Source organism: Mastigoproctus giganteus, chromosome 3 (assembly GCF_048544385.1).
Source record: "Mastigoproctus giganteus isolate SK-2022 chromosome 3, ASM4854438v1, whole genome shotgun sequence".
Taxonomy (NCBI): domain Eukaryota; kingdom Metazoa; phylum Arthropoda; class Arachnida; order Uropygi; family Thelyphonidae; genus Mastigoproctus; species Mastigoproctus giganteus.
In genome coordinates, this window is record NC_143577.1 from 204,222,464 (window position 1) to 204,243,206 (window position 20,743).

A 20,743-nucleotide genomic window follows, 5' to 3' on the forward strand; every position below is an offset into this window, starting at 1 on the left:
ATCAGAACGGACATATGCACAAGTACCACCTTTGAGGCGAAAGGAATCATACAGCAAATAATTTGGACATCTGAGATGAGCAGTAGTTGAATCAACCGATAACTGATATTCAGTCAGAAAAAGTACATGGGGTTTGGAAGACTGCAAGTGGAAATGGACATCGTTGAGATTAGAATTGAGACCATGTATATTTGTGAAATGAATTAGGAAGTCCTTGGGAAGGTTTGATGTGTTGGTGATCGGGTTGGGAGATCTTTACTATTGATCGCGGATACATCGGACCATTCATATGTACGTGAGGGAAGGAAACCATTGAGAAATAATTTTACATCTGATTGAATTTAGGAGGGTTTGTTAGGGAAGCATTCTACAAAAAAGCATTGAGGTATATTCCTTTATTTCTATATATTAATATAAATGTATAACTCACTGAACTCTCTCTGTTTTATTTATCCTAATAAAATATTTTATATACAATTACTTTTTTATTGTTTTTTTTTTTTTTTTTTTTTTTTAGGAAATAGAAATAGAGGACAAGCAGATGGATTTGGTCTGGAAATTTTACCAAAGTTAAAAGATGTAAAAAGTAAAGTAAGTTCATCGATGATATCATGGAAAATTATGCAACTTTGAAGGTGTACAAGATTATGCATTTATTGATTAATCTGTATTGTAATTTAAATAAAGTTAGTTTTAGAATACATTTTAAGAAGCTTAATGGGTTTTGTTCATAATTCTGAAAATTGTGATATATTCACAAACTTAAATTCCTAAATACTAGGAGAGCATGACAGACCTGCACAGCATAATCATGGTCAGCTTTGGATATACATACTATAATATATGTATGTTTATATAATAGATATAATTGTGTGTGTGTGTGTGTGTGTGTTATTTTATTATCTTCATAATAACTAATGTACTGATTTTTTTTTTTTTGAACTGATCTTATTAAAGCAACTGTGTATATGCAGTCTTTTAAATTAAGAAATAAGAAAAAACAGTTGCTTTTTGATTGACAGTTTATATTAATTTTTTGATATATTTCCTGTATTTTGATAGCATAAATAAGACAATCACTCCTTTTGAGATGAAAATAATACTTTAGTTGAATAAAATACATTTTTTTTTTTTTTTAATAATAAAAAATTTTTGGTACAAAATGTGTTGCCAAATCATGTCATCCTATGGTTTTTGGTATGGCACTCCTTGTTGTTTGTGGAGCAGAACTATTAACCTGTTAGTCATAGGATTGTAAACTTCACACTTGTTTGCATGGGATTGTAAACTTCACCAGAGGCAATAGCTAGGTTTTTGGCACCCTTGGCAAATTTTTGGCTATACACAAATTCGATAATTGGTAAAATCATAATAAGTACAGTGTCAGACCTCTGTTTAATGACCTTCTCTATAGCAAATTTTTTGAATACCCCTTGGTAATTGCATTTAAAATAGTTTCCATATAATGAATAGATTACAAGAGACTTAAACTGGGTACACATTGTTTGCACCTCTTGGAGGCCAGAGGTGCACATTGCTTGCACCTCTGGCCTCCAAGCAATTTTAGGCAATAGTGCTGTTGCTAAGCACAAATTAAGAGCTAAAGAGATTACCATCTGCAACATAGTGGTACCCATAAAACCTATCCAACTACCTGTCCCACATATCTAGAAGTCGAGCTGGTCAACTAATTTCTATATATCCATAGCCAGTGGGCATATTAAGGCATATTCCACATTCGGACAATAGGCTCTGGTCAACCTTTTACTGTAAGCACCCTGTTAGAGATTTAGGAGAGAGCGATTTCCTTCATCCCGACAAGTGGTCATCTGTTGTTTCACGGAAGTGAATCATTCACACTTTGCCATAAATTTCCCCTATTTCGGTTTGCATGATCCAAGTGACTCCGACATTTCGAACAGTTTCAAAAAAAAAAATTTCAAATTTAAGAACTACAGTAGTTTAAAGAGCTAGTGACAATATCAATGACAAGAGGAAGTAAATGAGGGCAACAAAGATATATTAGACCTTCTAAATGTGAAATGTTTTTTCCTTTGGTAGTGTGTCTAAAATTAATTGGGCATTTGTTGTTTTATTTAAATTATAAATCACAATATTCACGATTACCTGTTTCTATATCAAGCAGAAAAAATACTATACACACATTATTTACAGTATAACCTTTAACTTAATTCAGTATTGTAGAACGTACACAATGCATGAATTGCAAACTGCTATGCATTCGAGCATGCATTGATGAAGTGGTCACCTGATTGATCCCTTCAAAGTTACATTCTGGATGGCAAATAGACCTATGCTGCTATGCAGTATATACTCAGATTTAAGGATGTGTGCAGGCTTGAATCACTCTCTGCTCTAATCCTGATGCGGCATCATCTCGGGACTTCATTTCGTCAGCTAGCTTTTGTGTTGAAATAGTTTGGCACAGAACTGATGTGGCTTGTCAGTACCACCCTTCTGATACCGGCACACTTGGCATCTGCCCCTATGCTACTGAACTTCACACTAGCTCACGTGGGATTGTAAACTGCACACTAGATTAATAAATATCCTTCTGATGTTTCAGTCATATTAACAAAACCATCCAGGTGTAACCCTCAGTACCTTTCAGTGATTGTATGAGGATTGGTTACCTACGTTAAAATTTATCTTAGTGGTGAAGGTTACTCAAGCAACTAACAGTGAAAGCAGTTGAATACTTGGAATCTAAAGAACACCCAATAACTTAATATTTTTTTTTGGAATTAGGTTTTTTCTTTGTGTTGTTCTAACTGATCTGTGGCATGCTGTTATTATTTGGGTGCAATATTAATGGTACTTTATTAATTTTGTTTTCTAATAATAAAACAATCCTTCTCTCTGCTAGCAAAAGTCTTATAGATCATTGATAGTGCACTCTTACCCTTCTTGGCTGATTACTGCAAAGAAAACTTCATCTGCTTGTATTATAAGCATATTTGTAAAATAATAAGAGGAGTTTACCTCAATATAGTACGTAGAACACTTCCGTATGATACTCTCCAGAAATTAAAACGAAAAAATCGAAAACTTACATTAGAGTAAAAAATAAATAATTAAAAATCAATTTAACGCAATTAAAAAGAATCTAGCGAAAATATTCAAAACTATTTTCCTTCCTGAAGCTGACAACGCTTTTCAACCATATGTCGTGATCACAGGAATGAAAATTACCAAATAGGGTTGAACCTGAAACTTAAATAGTGATTATTTGTCTTCGCGCATGCACGTAAAGGTCCACGCATCGGAGATCAAATATGGCCGCCGAACAATAACAGAATTCTCGTGTAATTTAATTTCTACGGTTTCTGCAATTAATAGTCGTGTATAATTACGTTGAAAATTAAGTATTTTGGCCTCGTTAAATAAAAAAGTGTTTTTTGTTAATGGCATGAAAGGCTAATTCTGACGCTGCTGAACGAGATACACGTATTTATTGAAAACCTCCATAGATTTGCGACGGGAAGCACAAGCCTCAGAAATAAAAAATAAATAAATAAATAAAAAAATAAAAAAAAAAAGACACGTTAATAAATTGCAAACATTATCGGATAGGCCAAGACACATTCATGCGAATTCTAACACATTGTCGCGGGCTTGCGACCAAGTACATACGAGTTGGGTGACAACCCCCCCCCCACACACACACAGATACACAACATACTACCACAGAATATGTCAGCTAGTTCACGAACACCACCTCACCCAGTATTCAACGAACCGACATATCAACAGGTTACAAATCTTTCCTCGTGTACGCTACCGCAGGACCAGATTTAACTTTTATCCAAAGGACTAAATTATAATTTACCACCTTGAAAGCTACCTAAAAAAACAATGCGTAATTGATATTGAATTTGGACTTCATAATGTTCCACAAAAAGATCTATTTATTCAACAAGTTAACCAAGTAGTGAATAACATAAAAGAAACGCGACTTCCTAAATTGAATACACATGACAGTTCAGCTTTACGAGAACTTCGGGGAAATAAGTATCACATACAGAGGACAGATAAAGGAGATACAGTGGTAATACTAGATAAACCTGATTATATTAATAAGTTAAGATTCAGTTGTTTCAGATACCTCCACTTATCTTGAAGTAGACCCGGCACTGTTTACCAATTTGGTCAATCAATACAATAAAACGTTAACCACGTATCGAAAAAACGACTGCATTACTATGGCCCAGTTAAAGGAATTAAAGGCCAGAACATACAATATTCCTGCACTTTTCGGTCAGGTAAAATTACACAAGATTGGATTTCCTATTCAACCTATTGTTTCCTACAGGAACTCGGCATTTTCATCCTTAGCCACACATGTATATAGCATTATAAAACCCTTTATACAGGTAATACAATTTGGGATTAAGAACTACGATACATTATTTAATAGTCTTAAAGACTGTAAACTTGGCGACAATGACAATTTATTCTCACTAGATGTTACTTCGTTATATATGAATGTAAACGTTGAATACACATTAGATATTATTTGGGATATGTTAAATAAAAACTCGATACCAATTAATTATACGAAGCTACCTATTAAGGAAATTTTTCACTTAATTAAACTGTTAGTTGAGGCCAACTATATCACCTTTCGAGACAAGGTGTACAAACAAATTTTTGGATTGCTAATTGGTTTGAGCCTGAGTGGCTTAATGTCAAAGATCTATCTCTCAATGATTGAGCATATGCATTTGACACCTTTTCGACCCCGTATCACATACTATGGGAGGTATTTAGACGATGTTCTAGTTATTATTGATAGTAGTACTATCCAAGACATTTTACATTCGATTAATAATATTCATTCTAGACTCAAATTTACATTGGAAAGGAGGATACGGATACAAAGTCATTAAACTTTCTAAATTTCACGCTTACTCGGGACTCGAATAAAATCCAATTTAGCATCTATCGAAAACCTACAAGCACCGGTATGCTTCTACATTATAATAGCTATCACCCGTTCACCTACAAAAGATCGATTATCTTTAATCAATTTCTAAATGCCTATTCTGGAGAGTATCATAACGACGGAATCTGCTTTGGGCTCCGAAATACAAATATTAACTAGCAGGTTCTTAAACAGGGGTTATCCCCTTGCCACAATAAAGCAAATTAGGGTACAGGCTAAGGATAGGATACAAAATACTACACCAACCAACAATAGTAATATCAAAAAATACTTTGTTTCTGTCCCAAATGTTGAACAGTGTCACAAACAGCTTAATAGATTCTTTAAAGATACCGAATTTAAAATTGTGGCCAGGCCAATACGGAAATTACGCACTCTAATGAACAATCGCTCGGTTCTTTCCGCGTTCGCAACACAAATTAATGATCTGGACAACATTTCTTGCGGTGATTGCGACTTGTCTTACCAAGGTTTGACGCGATTTTCTCTGAATATTCGTATAAATCGACACGAAGCCTCAGTTCATGTTTCTCATTCAGCAGCATCAGAATTAGCCTTTCATGCCATTAACAAAAAACACTTTTTTTTTAACGAGGCCAAAATACTTAATGTTCAACGTAATTATACGCGACTATTAATTGCAGAAACCATAGAAATTAAATTACACAAGAATTCTGTTAATGTTCGGCGGCCATATTTGATCTCCGATGCATGGACCTTTACGCGCATGTGTGAAGACAAATAATACTATTTAAGTTTCAGGTTCAACCCTATTCGGTAATTTTCATTCCTGTGATCACGACATACGGTTGAAAAGCGTTGTCAGCTTCAGGAAGGAAAATCGTATTGAATATTTTGTTAGATTCTTTTTAATTTTTAATTGCATTAAATTGATTTTTAATTGTGTTAAATTTATTTGAATTGTGTTAAATTGGTTTTTAATTATTTATTTTTTACTCTAATGTAAGTTTTCGATTTTTTTCGTTTTAATTTCTGGAGAGTATCATACAGAAGTGTTCTACGTACTATATTGAGGTAAACTCCTCTTATTATTTTACAAATATTAATATCAACGTAGAACGTATTGAGTATTACAGCTCTGATTCATACTATCTAATTATAAGCATATGAAAAGTACTGAGGCCTGGTACAGCTACAAGTTGATCTTCTAGCTCTACCAGGCCTTAGAAAATCAGCACCACAGAAAAGGTTATGTTTGCAAAGGCTGAGTATGAAAAATCACTGTTTTATTTATTTATTATTATTTTTTTTATTTATGAAAACCCCAAACACGAGAGGTATTAGAACCTATAGTACTTAGTACCATGCTTCTGTTGGGGGTTGAGAAGACAAAAGAAGATATTTGTTGACATTAGACTTGAACTGCTTTAGACTGTAATTTTCAGGAAATACGTACAAAGGAAGGTTGTTCCAGAAAACGGCAGTTGAATGAATAAACGAGGAAGATGAAAAGTTGGTTCTGTGAGTTTGAAGTTGGACAGTAAATGGATGTTGGCTGGTGGCGGCACGTGTTCAGACTGTTTTGAAAGAGAGAGCAGGAATTATAGAAGCCAATTCAGAAGAACAGTGCCCATGGAAGTATCTGTAGAAAAGGCATGCAGCAGAACAGTATGTCTATGAGACAGTGAGTAGAGAGACTCTGTTAGAGTGGAGTCATTAATTAACCTAACTGCCCTCTTCTGAATGGAATCTTGAAGCCAGAGAGAGGTTTTGGGGACACCGCCCCAGATGTGGGAACAATATTCCACAGTAAGGCAGATTTGCACAGAGTGAACAGCTGTTTGGAAGAAAAGTAACAGCGAGAGCGAAAGAGAAAACCAAGTTTTTTAGATGCAGAGGAAGCAATATTTGTAATGTGCTTGTGCCAAAAGAGATTATAAGTCAGGGTAATCCCCAAAAGAGATATATATCATTTTGCCTAGAAATTGGAGTGTCACCAAAGATAAGCATAGGAGCAGAAGAATCCTTTTTGCGAGATATAAGACAAGACTAGAGTTTTAGAAGGATTGAAATCAACTAAGTTGTCTTTGCCCCACTGGAGCATTACCTGGAGATCGGCATTTAAGGAATTAGTAGCAGATATTCAAGAAGTTGAAGTTGATTGAGCAGGCCAAGGTTTCTCAAAATGGAAAGTGGAATGCAACATGCTATCATCGGCAAAACTATGGATAGGATTTCCAGTCAATGGAAGAATGTCATTAATATACAAGAGGAAAAGAGTGGGGGAAAGAACTGAACCTTGGGGGACACCAGCATTAGTGGAGAAGTTAGAAGACAGAGAGCCATCTACCATCACCCTCAGTGAGCGATCAGAGAGAAAACTGGATAACCAATTACAAAAAACAGTTGGAAAACCATAAGATGGAAGCTTGTTTAGAAGACCTTTATGCCAAACATGATTGAAAACCTTTGAGATGTCAAGAGCAACTGCTTGTGTTTCCCCGAACTTTTCCATTGAATTTGTCTATAAATGGCTAGCATAAGCCAGAATATCACCAGTGGATTAACACTGACGGAATCCATACTGACAATCGTTGATCAGATGGAGTGTTTCTAGGTAGTTTTAAGAGTTGGTGGTTAATTGATTTCTCCATTACTTTAGAAAGAGTAGAAGTAATTGCAATGGAACGATAATTGGATGGGAGGGATTTGTCACCCTTTTTTAGGAACTGGCTGGATATGAGTAAGTTTCCCAGCAGAAGGAAAAACACCTTTGGAATAAGAAAGTAAAAAAAGGCAGAAAGATCGAAGAATAGGAGTAAGTTCAGGAGCACAGGTTTTGAGAACAAGTGGAGAAATACCATTAGGACCTGGAGCTTTCTTCTTAGCATCAAGATTCGTCAAAATCCTTCTGACATCCTTTTGACCAAAGACCACAGGAGGCATTGAATAGAGTGTGTTGGGAATGGTGGGAGGTGTTTTACTAAGATCATTGATACAGGAGTTGGAAGAAAAATGGAATGCTAGCAAGTCAGCTTTATCCTTGGCTGGAGTGACAACAGATCCATCTGGTTTTGACAGAGGTGGAAGCAGAGATGGGCAAAAGTTGCTGCCAGTAGCTTTGGCAAGAGACTAGAATGCTCGGCTACCATTAGGGCAAGAAGCAAGTTTGCTACTCTCAGCCTGTTCAAAATCTAGTTTGGACTGATTAATAACTGCTTTAAGAGAGCAGAGAGGGTAACAAGTTTTTCATGTATATATTTTTTACAAAGAAGAAGATAATGAAACAGCAGATTAGATCTGATTCATTTCAGATCAGTTAACTAAGACTTTTTCACGCCTATTATTGGTGTGGACTAGTTTTAGATAACCCAGCTGACATTACTGATGAATTTAACAGGTACTAAGCATCACTCTTTACTGAAAGGCCCTTCATAGTGAGGAGAGGTAATTTTTAGAGTGATGAGAGAGTGCATTGTTATATGTCAGGTATTTGGTGAATCTATTGTCCTTTTAAGGGTGTTTTTTTTTTTTTTTTTTTTTTTTCCTTCTCCAGAAACATTCTAAAATTAGTTCTTTTAATTTATTGTAAATGCTTACATAATTTAATTCCTTGGGAAAACGAGTTTTTGATAATTTAGTGGATTTGTTTTAATATAACACCACCACAGAAGATAAAGCTAAAGTAATAAAATCCACGAGTATCAGAATTTAGTTATTGTATTTAATTCCTTTAGAATCAGTCAGCGGCCCAAGAATTCTAACACAGGGTAGGATTTTTATTTCCAAATTATTAATACTTGGTTAGATTTTAGTCTTTCATTTATAATGCATAGATAAGCTATTCTTGGGTTGTTATCAGCAGATACATTAAAATTTCAGTTCTCACATTAATAACTGAGGTAATGTTAAAAATGGAAGGAAGGGCAGTATCCTTTCCTCCTTGAGCAGTACTAGAATTAGTTTTAGCAATATTTTTTGCGTATTGGATAAAACCAACTGTTTTATCCAGTTGAAACAATATGGACAAGATTTTACATGATTAATTAATGTATACTCAGAATACTTTTAGTAAGGAATGGTTTGGCAATGTAGGCAGCATTGTGTGCTGTATCAATTTGAGTAATGATGAGGATATAGAAATAACTCTGAAATCTGCTTCAACTTGAAGTGGTAACCTTGTAATTAAGATTAATAAAATTTATTGCAATTTATTTGGAAAGAGCAAAATAGTGCAAGTGGAAATGCATTTTGTTGAAAGTAGAACAGACCAGATATATTTTGTGAAGTTATTTCTTTTTTGTTTTTGTGGAAGGCTTGCTTTTTGTTGCAGTTAATGTGATTTTTCCACTTTAACTTTTCATGGTTCTTTAAAGTAAAAGCTGAGGGGAACATTGACCAATAAAGCTTCTCAACCCTACTCCTGCATTTCTCTCACATATGCATATTTGGACTCCTACATGTGATCTGACTTAATAGTATACTGAGATTATTAAATAAATAAAAATAAATTTTCTGTTTATACTCCAGTACGACCACACAGTCAGAGGAGTTCACAAGGTAGAGAGAATACAAGAAGAAGCTGATCGGGCTAGCCAGGTGGGTAAAGTGCCTGCCTGGCAACCCAAAGGTTGCGGGTTTGAATCCCACCTCGGGCTTGGATCAGAGTAAAATGCAAAAACTTTGGGAGGTGCATTATGGCCACAGAAGCCAATGTGCCAAACAACTAACAAAAAAAAAAAAAAAAAAAAAAAAAAGCACTGTATTCAGCAGTCATGGGCTTGAACCTGGGTCACCCAAGACACGTGTACTTATGAGTGGTCAGGCACCCGTGCACCTTACCACTCAGCTACAGCGGCCTCCTGTAGTGTTTCACTTAGGGTCGTTCTGGTCTATCTAGTAGCTGGTCTGTGGATCCAATATTAAAGCTCAGAAATGGAAGGAATTTTGGGTTTTTCCATGATGGTATGGCCATTATACTGTATATTCAAATCATATCACTCATAGTACATGACAGAAGGATGAGTAAAATCAAAATCTGGAACTGTGCTATGAAGTACAAACATTTGGCTTTATTCAGTTATCAGGACAAAGTTGTACTGATCTATTGCTACTTATTTTTTTCTGAAGTGGGCACACCCTTCACAACTACATACTCCAGTAAGTTGGATACCATTATCTTAAAAATACAATGAATTTGCTATTTTAAGTAATGTATTCTTTTGTTATAATTTTTTTTTACTTTAGGTTTCTTTAAATTCGGTTAGAAGGGATACTTCTAAAAATTACATATTTTTTAATCTTGCTAATATCATTGCAGATTGTGTTATTAATTTGGGTTTTTTTTTTCTATCTTAGGATAATTCTGTGACACTGCTACATTATATTGTGAAGACATATATGAAGCTTTTTCTGAAGGTGAGATGTGGTATTGGTAGTAAAAGATTTACATTATCTTTTCAATTAATGGAGCAATGATAAAACTGTGTGTGTGTAATCACATTTACAAAGTATTATTACTATTAGAATCCTGTAACACGATAGCTGTGTTCCTAGAAACCCTCGTGCAATATAAATAACAAGTTTTATAGGAAAAATAGGGTTATGTGCCGACCACCCAAAATTGAACACATATTTATTACCAAACACAATGAATAATCGTAATAAAATACGGAAGTATTTTATTACAATTATTTCATAATAAAATATTGCTAATGCTTTTGCTTCTATCATAAGCATACTTGTTCTTTGTTTGATCTTCTATCCAAATAGATGACAGACACTCCACCTCTTCCAATTCGTTGTCTTGATCAAATGGATTTTGTTACACTTTGAGTTGTTCCTGCCATGAAAGTTGTTTTTATTTTCTGTGCATTCTTTCTAATTGTTCTAAGCGTTGCCTCATTTAGGCCTGTAGCATGCGCATTATCATGTTCTTTCATTTTGCTCAAAGTGCTTCACAATTTTGTATTTTTCCTCTATCGACAGAGGTGGACTGGCCATGAGCCTTACCGGGAAACCCCGAAGCCAATGGAGGCCGGTGTGGTTTTGGCCATAAACACTAGTATGAGGCCATTACAAGTTTTCTCCAGTAAGAATTTTTGACCCTGTCTGCCTCTGTCTATCGATATTGCTTTTCTTTTTCTCTCTGAATCTGTAGTATCTTCATCAGGAGGCTTCCTTTTCGTACCTTTTTCAAGTATTTTATTCATTTTAGGGAATAAAGTACAATTAAAAAATGAGAGGCACAGCTGTTTGAAACTAGCACACACACAGCCATTATGTATTAAAGGCTTTGATATATTAAAGAACGATAAATGCCTTATTGTTTGTATTTATTAACTTTCTGAATGATACAAAACACAAATAATTGTCAAATTTTTTACAATTCACAATAAATGTTCGAAAATACCACTGCCAGCCTAGATGCACTTTGCAACTCTTGTGGTAATATGACATGTTCTTCTGAGGTCGTCTTGGCATTCCTTTATGAGGGCAGCAGTATTCAAAATGTGAGCAAGCAATTCATCTCTTGTATTTGTCTTTTCTTTGCATATTGTGCTTTTTATCCATCCCCACAAACAAAAATCTAACTGAGTGAGGACTGGAGACATGGGTGGTTGATGAACAGGACCACAAGGAATTGCAAGGAAAAAATATCAATATCATTTTCGCAAGAGAAAAGATTTCAGCATTTGGATCAAAGTTTTTGTACTGGAACCAGAAAGTGGAACAAAAAAAAGATAGCAGTTTCCAAAGCTAGCCGAGTTTTTGGAAGATTGTGAAGATCTGTCTTTGTGACATCAAGAAGTCAGTTACAAGGCATTTGACCAAATTCAAAAAGCGGTTCTCAGAGTACTTTCCAGAGCTTGATTTTCATACTGTCGATTGGATTGTAAACCCCTTCAACTGTGAACTCACAAATATACCTGAGGAGCCCAAGGATTATCAGAGGCACTTCTTGAACTTCGCTCCAACAGTGAAGCACACATGGAATTTCAGAACAAGACAATCTCTCATCTTTTTGGATCTCAGAAACTGCAAAGGTTTTTAAAATTGCACATGAAGAAGCAACAAAAGTACTGCTGCCTTTTGCAACAACCTACCTCTGTGAACAAGGATTTTCTACCCTTATGAATTTAAAAAAAAAATACAGAAATCGGTTGGACCCCGAAGACTTCATCCAAATTGCTCTGACATCAAAAAGTCCTGATATCAATGTTGTTTTATTGAAATTGAAACAGCACCACTTTTTGAAAATCCTAAAGTGAGGATGTTTTTAATTAAATCCTTTTTATTAATTTTGTATTTGTTATGTGTTACAAAATGTGTGGCTTTGTATATAGTTATAATTTTATATTTTATTATTCTTTATTTTTGTTTATTGTTTAATGTGCAGAGCACATTGGCGTAGCTGTAAGGCCCTGTGCATATGTTTATAAATAAATAAATAAAGTAAAATTAACTTTTTTTTACTAGGTGTCTAGTGCATATATAACAACACTCTTTGACAAACTAACATGTATTAATTATATTTAACATTGCTATTAATTAGGCCGGACAAGTTTATTTGCCGGTAGTATATATATATATATATATATATATATAAACAAATTCAGGAGAAGTATTATAAAATATGTAAAGATGGTACTTGGTTGTAAGCAGCATCATATTAAAAAAAAACATCTTGGGGTAATATTGTTTAATACAAATAGACTTCGGAGTAATGCTCAAAAAAGTTCCCAGATCCATGCCGTAGACAGACGCCATATCGGCATATTCAGCATGTGTGAAGATGTGCAGCATTCTTAAGAATACTTCTAACACCAAACAGTGTAAGGTTATAACTTCTTGGTCACATCTAATTCGGGGAGCTGTACCTTCTTATCCATTGAGAATTGGATACATGTTCATATGAACTTTTTTACTCTGAATAATTGATACTATAACCTCCCAAAATATTTACTATTTCTCCTGAATCACTGTATGTATTAAAAAACAAAAAAAAGTGTTTTTGCAAGTTATACCATTGAGGTGATTTCCATACCGATATGATCCAATGAAATGTAACAATTAATACTGTCATAATAGAGGTTGTACAATGTTACAAATAAATTTGGTGAACTGCAACTTACTTTGGCAGCCAGTTGGTTTTCTTCTGTGAATTCTGAAGACCAATGTGTGTTTCCTTATAGTAGTCAAAAGTGTGCTAGCTCCCAGCAGAATTCATAGATAGCATATTGCTAAATTGTTTTATGCTATCTAATTGATAGATAGCTTATTACTAAATTTGTTTCCCAACTGGGTTAATGGAAGCATAAGTTAATTATTGTTTAACTTAATTGGGTTGCATTTTAATTGGTACAGTCAGTCCTCATATAGCACGATAATTGTGTTCCTAGAAACCCTTGTGCAATGCAAAATCGTGCAATATAAACAACAGGCCCTATGGGAAAAATAGGGTTAGGTGCCGACCACCCAAGATTGAACACCCATTTGTAACCAAAACATTACCAAACACAATAAATAATGGTAATAAAATACTTTTTATTACAACTATTACGTGATAAAATATTGCTAATGCTTTTGCTTCTATCGTAAGCAAACTTGTTTTTTGTTTGATTTTCTATCCAAACAGATGACAGCTGTTCCATCTCTTCCAATTCCTTGTGTCTTAATCTAATGGCTTTTAATTACACTTTGAGTTGTTCCTGCTATGAAAGTTTTTTATTATTTTTTTTTTATTTTTTATTTTCTCTGCATTCTTTGTAATTCTCGGCGTTGCCTCATTTAGGCCTGTAGCATGTGCAATATCACATGGTCTTTCATTTCGCTCACCGCGTTTCACAATTTTATATTTTTTCTCTATCGACAGAGGCGGACTGGCCATAAGCCTTACCGGGGAAACCCCGATGGGCCGGAGGCCGGTGTGATTTTGGCCATAAACCATAGTATGAGGCCACCCTAAATTTTCCCAGGTAAGAATTTTTGATCCAGTCCGCCTCTGTTTATCGATATTGCTTTTCTTTTTCTCTCTGAATCTGCAGTGTCTTCACCAGGACGCTTCCTTTTCACACCTTTTAAGTATTTTACTCATTTATTTTTAGGGAATAAATCACAATTACAAAACGGGGAGGCACGCTTGATACACATAAACAAAGCTGCGCGTGTAGTAACTGAATAAACAACACCGTAAAGGCAGAGATACACTATTAACACCTCACATTTTACTAAAGCACAGTTCTAGGAGTTACTACCATAAAACAATAAAAACAATTTCCAGTTGCGTTCCTGCTAGTGGAATCTGTTATAAACTGGTAGTAAACTCAATCTAATTGCATTTGCAATTATACCGATTGCTGGAATTGTGTTGGTTTTTACGTTATTATGGTGAAATGTGTTTCCCCTTCACTGATATAAAAAAAACATAAAATACATTTTCAGAATCTTCTCTTCATTCCTATCGCTTTACGTTCAGTTGGGGTGATTCCGGTCCGACTGCTATTTCTTGTAAACACAAAGGCGAATCGTGCATAAGCAAATTTGGTTCATGTTATATAAGATATCGTTCCCCTATTTATAAATCGTGTATGATCGAATTCGTATAGTGTAAACACGTGTTATACGAGGACTGACTGTATATAGAATTATCCGATTAACTTGTCTGCAGCAACTTATAAAATTTCCCTCTGACCTGCAGTTGAACAACAATTGCTCACCCCTAGCATAAAATATATATTTGTCTTATATTCAGATGAACAGTACATATTCTGTATTTTTGATAGGTACAAGTTATAGATTTTGATGCTCATCTGTGCCTTGTATCAGCAAGGCATACTTGAAGATCAAAACAATTTAGCATTAATGATGCGAAGTTATTGTTGCATGGCACATCTGCATTCTTGTTTAATGATATTGCTATAACCTGATAAGAAAAAAAAAATTGTAAGATGAGTATAATGCTAACTTGATTTTCCATTTATTCAAGGGTGATTAATGGCCTATTTAAACTGGAACTTACCAAAATGGAAGTAAGTTGTTAGTGCCTGGAACACTTCTTATTTTATTAGTCTAAGAAGTACATCTTTTGGCATCTCTCATGTTGTGCAAATAAGTTGCAGCTGGCTCATCAGCTGTTATATCTCTGAGTACCTACTCACACACTGAGAAGAGACCCAAATAGCCTTTAAACAGTGCTGATTTAGTTTCTTCAGTTCATCTGAAGGTTGCTGATTAACTCTTTTTCTAGACTTACCTCTCCAGAAGTTTGGAAGGTAGTCCAGTCATCTTTTATATAATATAGCAGTGGTTTCAGCTAAAAAGCATATTCCCATGTGGAGATCATCTTTGGAGGTGTAGTAAGGTTTTGTTTTTGAATTTATTATTTGATTTATTATTGCCAATCTTATATATAAATAATTGTTTGTTTTTTTTTTCTTTAGCCTTTTGCTGGTGTCAGACAGGACATGAGATTTATAATTCTATTTTTCTGAAGTATTGGAGTTTAATTATGGAACAGTTCTTCTTTAGAGAAAGAACAATGGAGTGTCAAACTATAGAGATTTGCATCACCATAGAGGTAATGCACAGATTGACTCAGATTGTTTCAGTTCAGGAGATAAAAGGATTAGCTCCTTTACCTAGAAGTATCTGTTGGTTCTGAGAAAAATGGAGGCATGAGATAAAATTTTTAAAATGTTTTCTGTTCAAAATGTGAACAGAAAACATTTTCAAAATTATAAGCATATGCAAAATAGTTACTATTGAAAGGTTTCCTCTAGAAATGTCTAATAGTCTTGTTGAAAGTTTCTTTAATAAGTTGGAAAGGTAGTATGGGGTTAAAATTTGTGTTTCTGCAAAAAATAGATATCGGTTGTTAGGATCTTGGACCTATGGGACAAATCACTCAGCAGAGGCAGATACAGTAGTGAGGTCCTCCAATTTTAGAGAATTAATGGCTCACAAATATAGATATAGAAGGCCTAGTTGTGGCTGTAGGCTGGTTATGTGGGAAGCGCAGTTAGAGAAATCAGTGTATACACTACATAGAGGAAGGAAAACTGTTTCAAGGATTGGGTAACTATGTCGGGGAGGTGCAGTGAGTCATAATGGTGAGGAGTGGAACTGCATTCAGGACCCCATAATGGACAAAATTTTGAGAGACCCTCATCATAGTAGTTGGGGGGGGAGTTATGAATTAATATAGGTTTGTTGAAAATTGTGTTTTGTAACCATTTGGAGGCTGAAAAATCTGGACAATTAATTGGCCTCAAGATTAGCTAATAGCGTAGGCACTAGGATAGATCGTATCGATGTGATGTAAAAACTTTTGGAAAGAATTCGAGTGATATGGCATATCAAATTTGTGGAAATCAACGAGTTTCATTTCACGCACCGGAAAGGGAAATTTTGTTCATGCGTGTCAGTCTAGGGAAAAGCCATTAGAAACTGAATTCAACAGTACTGGATAATGATGATTGGGATTTTAAAACAGTTATTCAAAAGATTGTATAGTAAGGTGAAAAAGAAATGGGAAGTGTGAATAAAAATTAAAGAAAGTGCAAAAGCATTTTATTGTGCAAAAGGCAAGGAAAGAAATCAACAATGTAGAAACCAAGTGAAATATTTACAAGAGATACACTGATGAGCCAAAACATTATGACCACCTGCCTAATATGATGTTGGTCCTCCACGTGCAGTCAAAACAGTTCATACCCGGTGAGGCATGGACACTACAAGATTTCTAAATGTGTCTTGTGGTATCTGGTACCAACACATAACCAGCAGATCCTTTAACTCTGTAAGGCCCGTGGTTGAGATGCCACAGATCGGAGTTGCTGTTCCAACACAAACCACAGATGCTCGATGGGATTGACGTCTGGGAAATTTCGAGGCAGGGCAATATCTGGAAGTCTTCCTCATGTTTTCCGCGAATCAGTCTAGTCTCGAACAATCTTGGCAGTATGGCATGGTGCATTATCCTGCTGAAAGACGGCACCGCCAGAGGGGAAGGCCGTGGCTTGTTTTTATGCCATAGTGCATCCAAGCAGCATCACCTCCCCAGGTAAATGATGCACACATACTCAGCCATCCACATGGTGCAACAGGAAACGATTCATCGGACCAGACAGCCCTCTTCCAATCCAATCACTCAAGGTCCAGTTTCGATGCTCGCATGCCCATTGTAGGCACTGTCGCCGGTGAACTCTGGTTAGCATGGGCACTCAGAGCAGCCTGTGGCTACACAGCCTCATATTCAGCAGGGTTTGATGTACTGTGTGTTGTGGCATTACTCTTGTCACCAGCATTCCAATTACTGACTAGTTGCATCACAGTCGCCCTTCTGTTGCCACGTACAGTCCGGGAAAGCCTTTGCTCACCTCGAGCATTGATGAGCCAATGTTGTCCAACACCTCGCCAGTGGTTCATGGGTTCCCCCTCCTCAGACCACTTTCAGTAGGTATTAACCATGAGTACCCCATCAGCCATGCTGTTTCGGATATGCTCTGACCCAGTCGTCTGGCCACTACAATACCATGTCCCAACCCACGCACGTGCCATAGTTCACCTGCAGTTGCTTTGATTTGCATAAAGACTCGCTGGTCATAATGATTTGGCTCATCGGTGTAAGAATTTATCAACACTGAGTGGATAAAGTAGCAGCAGAAGTACAGGTGGTTGTAGACAGGTTAATATTTGGAAGAGGAGAAAGAAAACGCATATAAGATCCAGTTAAAATTTAGGGAGGCTGCTAGTCTTCCTTCCTTCAGTGGTATCTTCACCTTGTCTTAGTGAGGGAGTTTGTGTGCTCTGACAACCATTGGAGCTATACCAGTGATAATCTAGCTATCAGAAGGGACACCTAAGCTGGACAGGTCCTCCTGGATAGGAGCCACACCAAGAGAGATACCTAGGAGAAGGGAAAACTCTGATACAAACCATGGTGATGGGCAACAGCACTCACTATTACCAACCTGAGATAGTTCCAGCAACTAGAATCAGGACTGGAAACCTGAAGACTTAGGCAAGCCTATGGTTACAGCACTGTGATGTGGAAAACAAGGAAAAAAATTTTGCATTAACCATCCCAAGAATACAACATGACTAGCCAAACAACAAAAATGGCCCACATTCCCAGGCAGGGCCTGTATTAGGCCTAAGAAAACTAGGCATGTGCTTAGGGCTCGTACTTTGAGTGGGCCCATAAATGGTGGCAATGGGCATAGCCAAAATTGGCAATATCCAGTAGTGTAATGATGAGCATGAGTGCTTATGTTTCTTATAAAATTTGCAAATAAAATATACTTTCAAATTATAATGTAACTTCTAGTCAAAATGCACATGCTGCCGATATGTTCAAGTTCCTATATATATTTCCTTAGAAATATATATGGAGTTATTTGCTTTATATTTTTATATTGATTGTGTAATCCAAATTTTCAGAGGGTCCCTATGCCCTAATTTTTTACTATTAAAGTGGGGCGTAGGGTCCCGGAAAATATTTTGCCTAGGGACCAAATATTCCAAAGAGAGGCCCTGTTCATAATAAACATTTTTACAGAGGTCCCAAAAAATACTTTTTGCCTTGAGGATATGTGGGCCTAGGGTTTGCATATCCTCAAGTTAGGCCCTGGTCCTGGACAAGCCTTAAATGGCCAGAGGGTGCAAAGAATCCCCCGGTTTATTTACTCAAATGATAAGCCAGATGCTTATAGAACTAAATTTAAAAACAAAGATCAACCACTTAAAATTGCGACATGGAATGTCAGAAGTCTGTATCAAGCAGGGAAATTAGAAAATGTTGCAAAAGAACTTGACAACATGAACATTGATATCCTGGGCTTAGGGGAAGTGTGATGGCCAGGAAAAGGTGAAATGAGTTTAACTTAAGGCCACAAACTCTGGCGGAAAGAGCATTACAGAAGAGTGGGAATTCTTATCAGGAATGAAAAGATCAGATTCCTAAATGGTTACTGGGCTTTTTCTGACAGGATTGTTTTAGTCCAATTTAAATACGCTTCCAATACCACTCAACATCATATAGGTCTATGCATCAACGACATCATATACTGATGAAGAATACAGAGATTTTTCCGGAAGCCCTCAAATACATCCTAAACTTGGCCAAAAGAAAAGGAATCGATGTAATTATGAGAAATTTCAATGCCAAAGTTGGAGCAGGCAGGGTTGGCAACACTATTGGCCTTTTTGGACTGAAAACAAAAAACAAAAGGGGAGATGCACTGATTGAAATGGTCATTATGAACACTGGGGTTCAAGCTACCACCATGGAAGGCTCCAAATTACACCCAATCAAAGATTAATCAAAATCAGATTGGCTACATTACCAATCAGAGATTCCAAAACATAATCAAAAGTGTCAAAACCTATCCTGAAGCTGATATCAGCTCAGACCATTGCCCACTAATAGGGAAGCTGGTTATAAAATTAAAGACAATCAAGGATAAGGGACTGAAAAAGGCTGGGACAAAGAAAAAATTAGCCAGCTTTCATATGGGAGAAAGTTCACAAGTATAACAGAAGGGCAAATGCAGAATAGTAAGATGCCTTCGTAGCCAGGTGGGAAGGAGCAGCAGTGCTTAGCACACGCTTCTTGATTAGACCGGGGTTCGATCCCGTCACCACCAAATACGGAGGATGTGGAAAGGTCAGGGAATGACCACCGCATATTCCCGGAGCAATATGGTCTTAGTTGCTAATGCTCCTAAAAACCAAAAAATAACAGCTAATGCTCCTAAAAACCAAATAACAACAACAACAACAATAGCAGAATAGTAATTTTGATCTGCTAACTAGAGACCCAGTTCAAGAAGATAATGGTGGATGCTGCAAATGCAACTTTTGGATGGGCCCAAAGGAAAGCAAAACAGCAATGAATGATAAATGATATACTGCAAAATGAGCATAAGGAATATCTCGTCCACAAAGAAGTGAAGGAACTATGCAACATCAGGAAAAACCGCACAAGAGGTCACATTCTAGGTAAAAACATCAAGGGAAATAGTGGACAAACAAAAAAAAAAAAAAGCACAGATGACAAGAATATCTGAGGGAACCATACTGTGATGAGGACAGACAATTAAGAAACAACAACACACAAACAGATGGTGAACATGAAGACTTTCTGATGGAAGAACTGGAGCAAGTGATGAAGTCAATGAACAGTAAAAAGCATTGATAACATCCCAGCCAAAATGCTCAAGTATCTCGGAACAAGAGGGAAAACAACAGTTCAATATTTTCAATGATATCCTCACTGGAGGAAACCTTTCCCTCGACTTTCTGAGATCCATCTTTATTCCCATACCAAAAACGACAGGAGCAGACCACCTCACAATAAGCCTCATAAGCTATACTATGAAAATTCTCTTGAAGATGATTCTACACAGAATTGAAGGCAAAATACTAGAGCAAATTGGAAAAAACCAGTTTGTAAATTTTGGAAAACCAGTTTGGAAAAAACCTATCTGGTTTTTTCCAATTTTTCCAATTTTTTGGAAAAATTGGAAAAAACCAGATAGGTTTTAAAAAGGGGGTTGGCACAAGAGAAGCAATATTTGCTTCTCTTGTGCCAACAACTGGCAGAAAGCAGTAGAACACCATCAGAACCTATTGGTTTGCTTCATTGACTTTAACAAAGCATTTGACTGCTTGAGACATGATATCCTATTCCAGATCTTGAACAAACTAAACATTGATCCAAAAGGATACTATGGCTACTATAACTTGAGCAAGAAGTGGCAATCACTGTAGAGAAAGAAAACACAGACTGGGTACAAATCCAGGAGTGAGGCA

At 36.2% G+C, this 20,743-nt stretch overlaps 1 protein-coding gene across 2 annotated transcripts in view; it reads left to right on the plus strand.

Moving 5' to 3' along the window:
* The window catches only part of LOC150088616 (uncharacterized), a 345,392-nt gene that overhangs the window by 263,868 nt on the left and 60,781 nt on the right, over window positions 1–20,743 (plus strand). For both annotated transcript variants that reach the window (XM_090369593.1, XM_090369592.1), the window contains exons 14-15: window positions 518–591; window positions 10,286–10,345. In XM_090369593.1, the coding sequence (XP_090225719.1) occupies window positions 518–591; window positions 10,286–10,345 (134 nt within the window). The remainder of the gene's footprint in view (window positions 1–517; window positions 592–10,285; window positions 10,346–20,743) is intronic.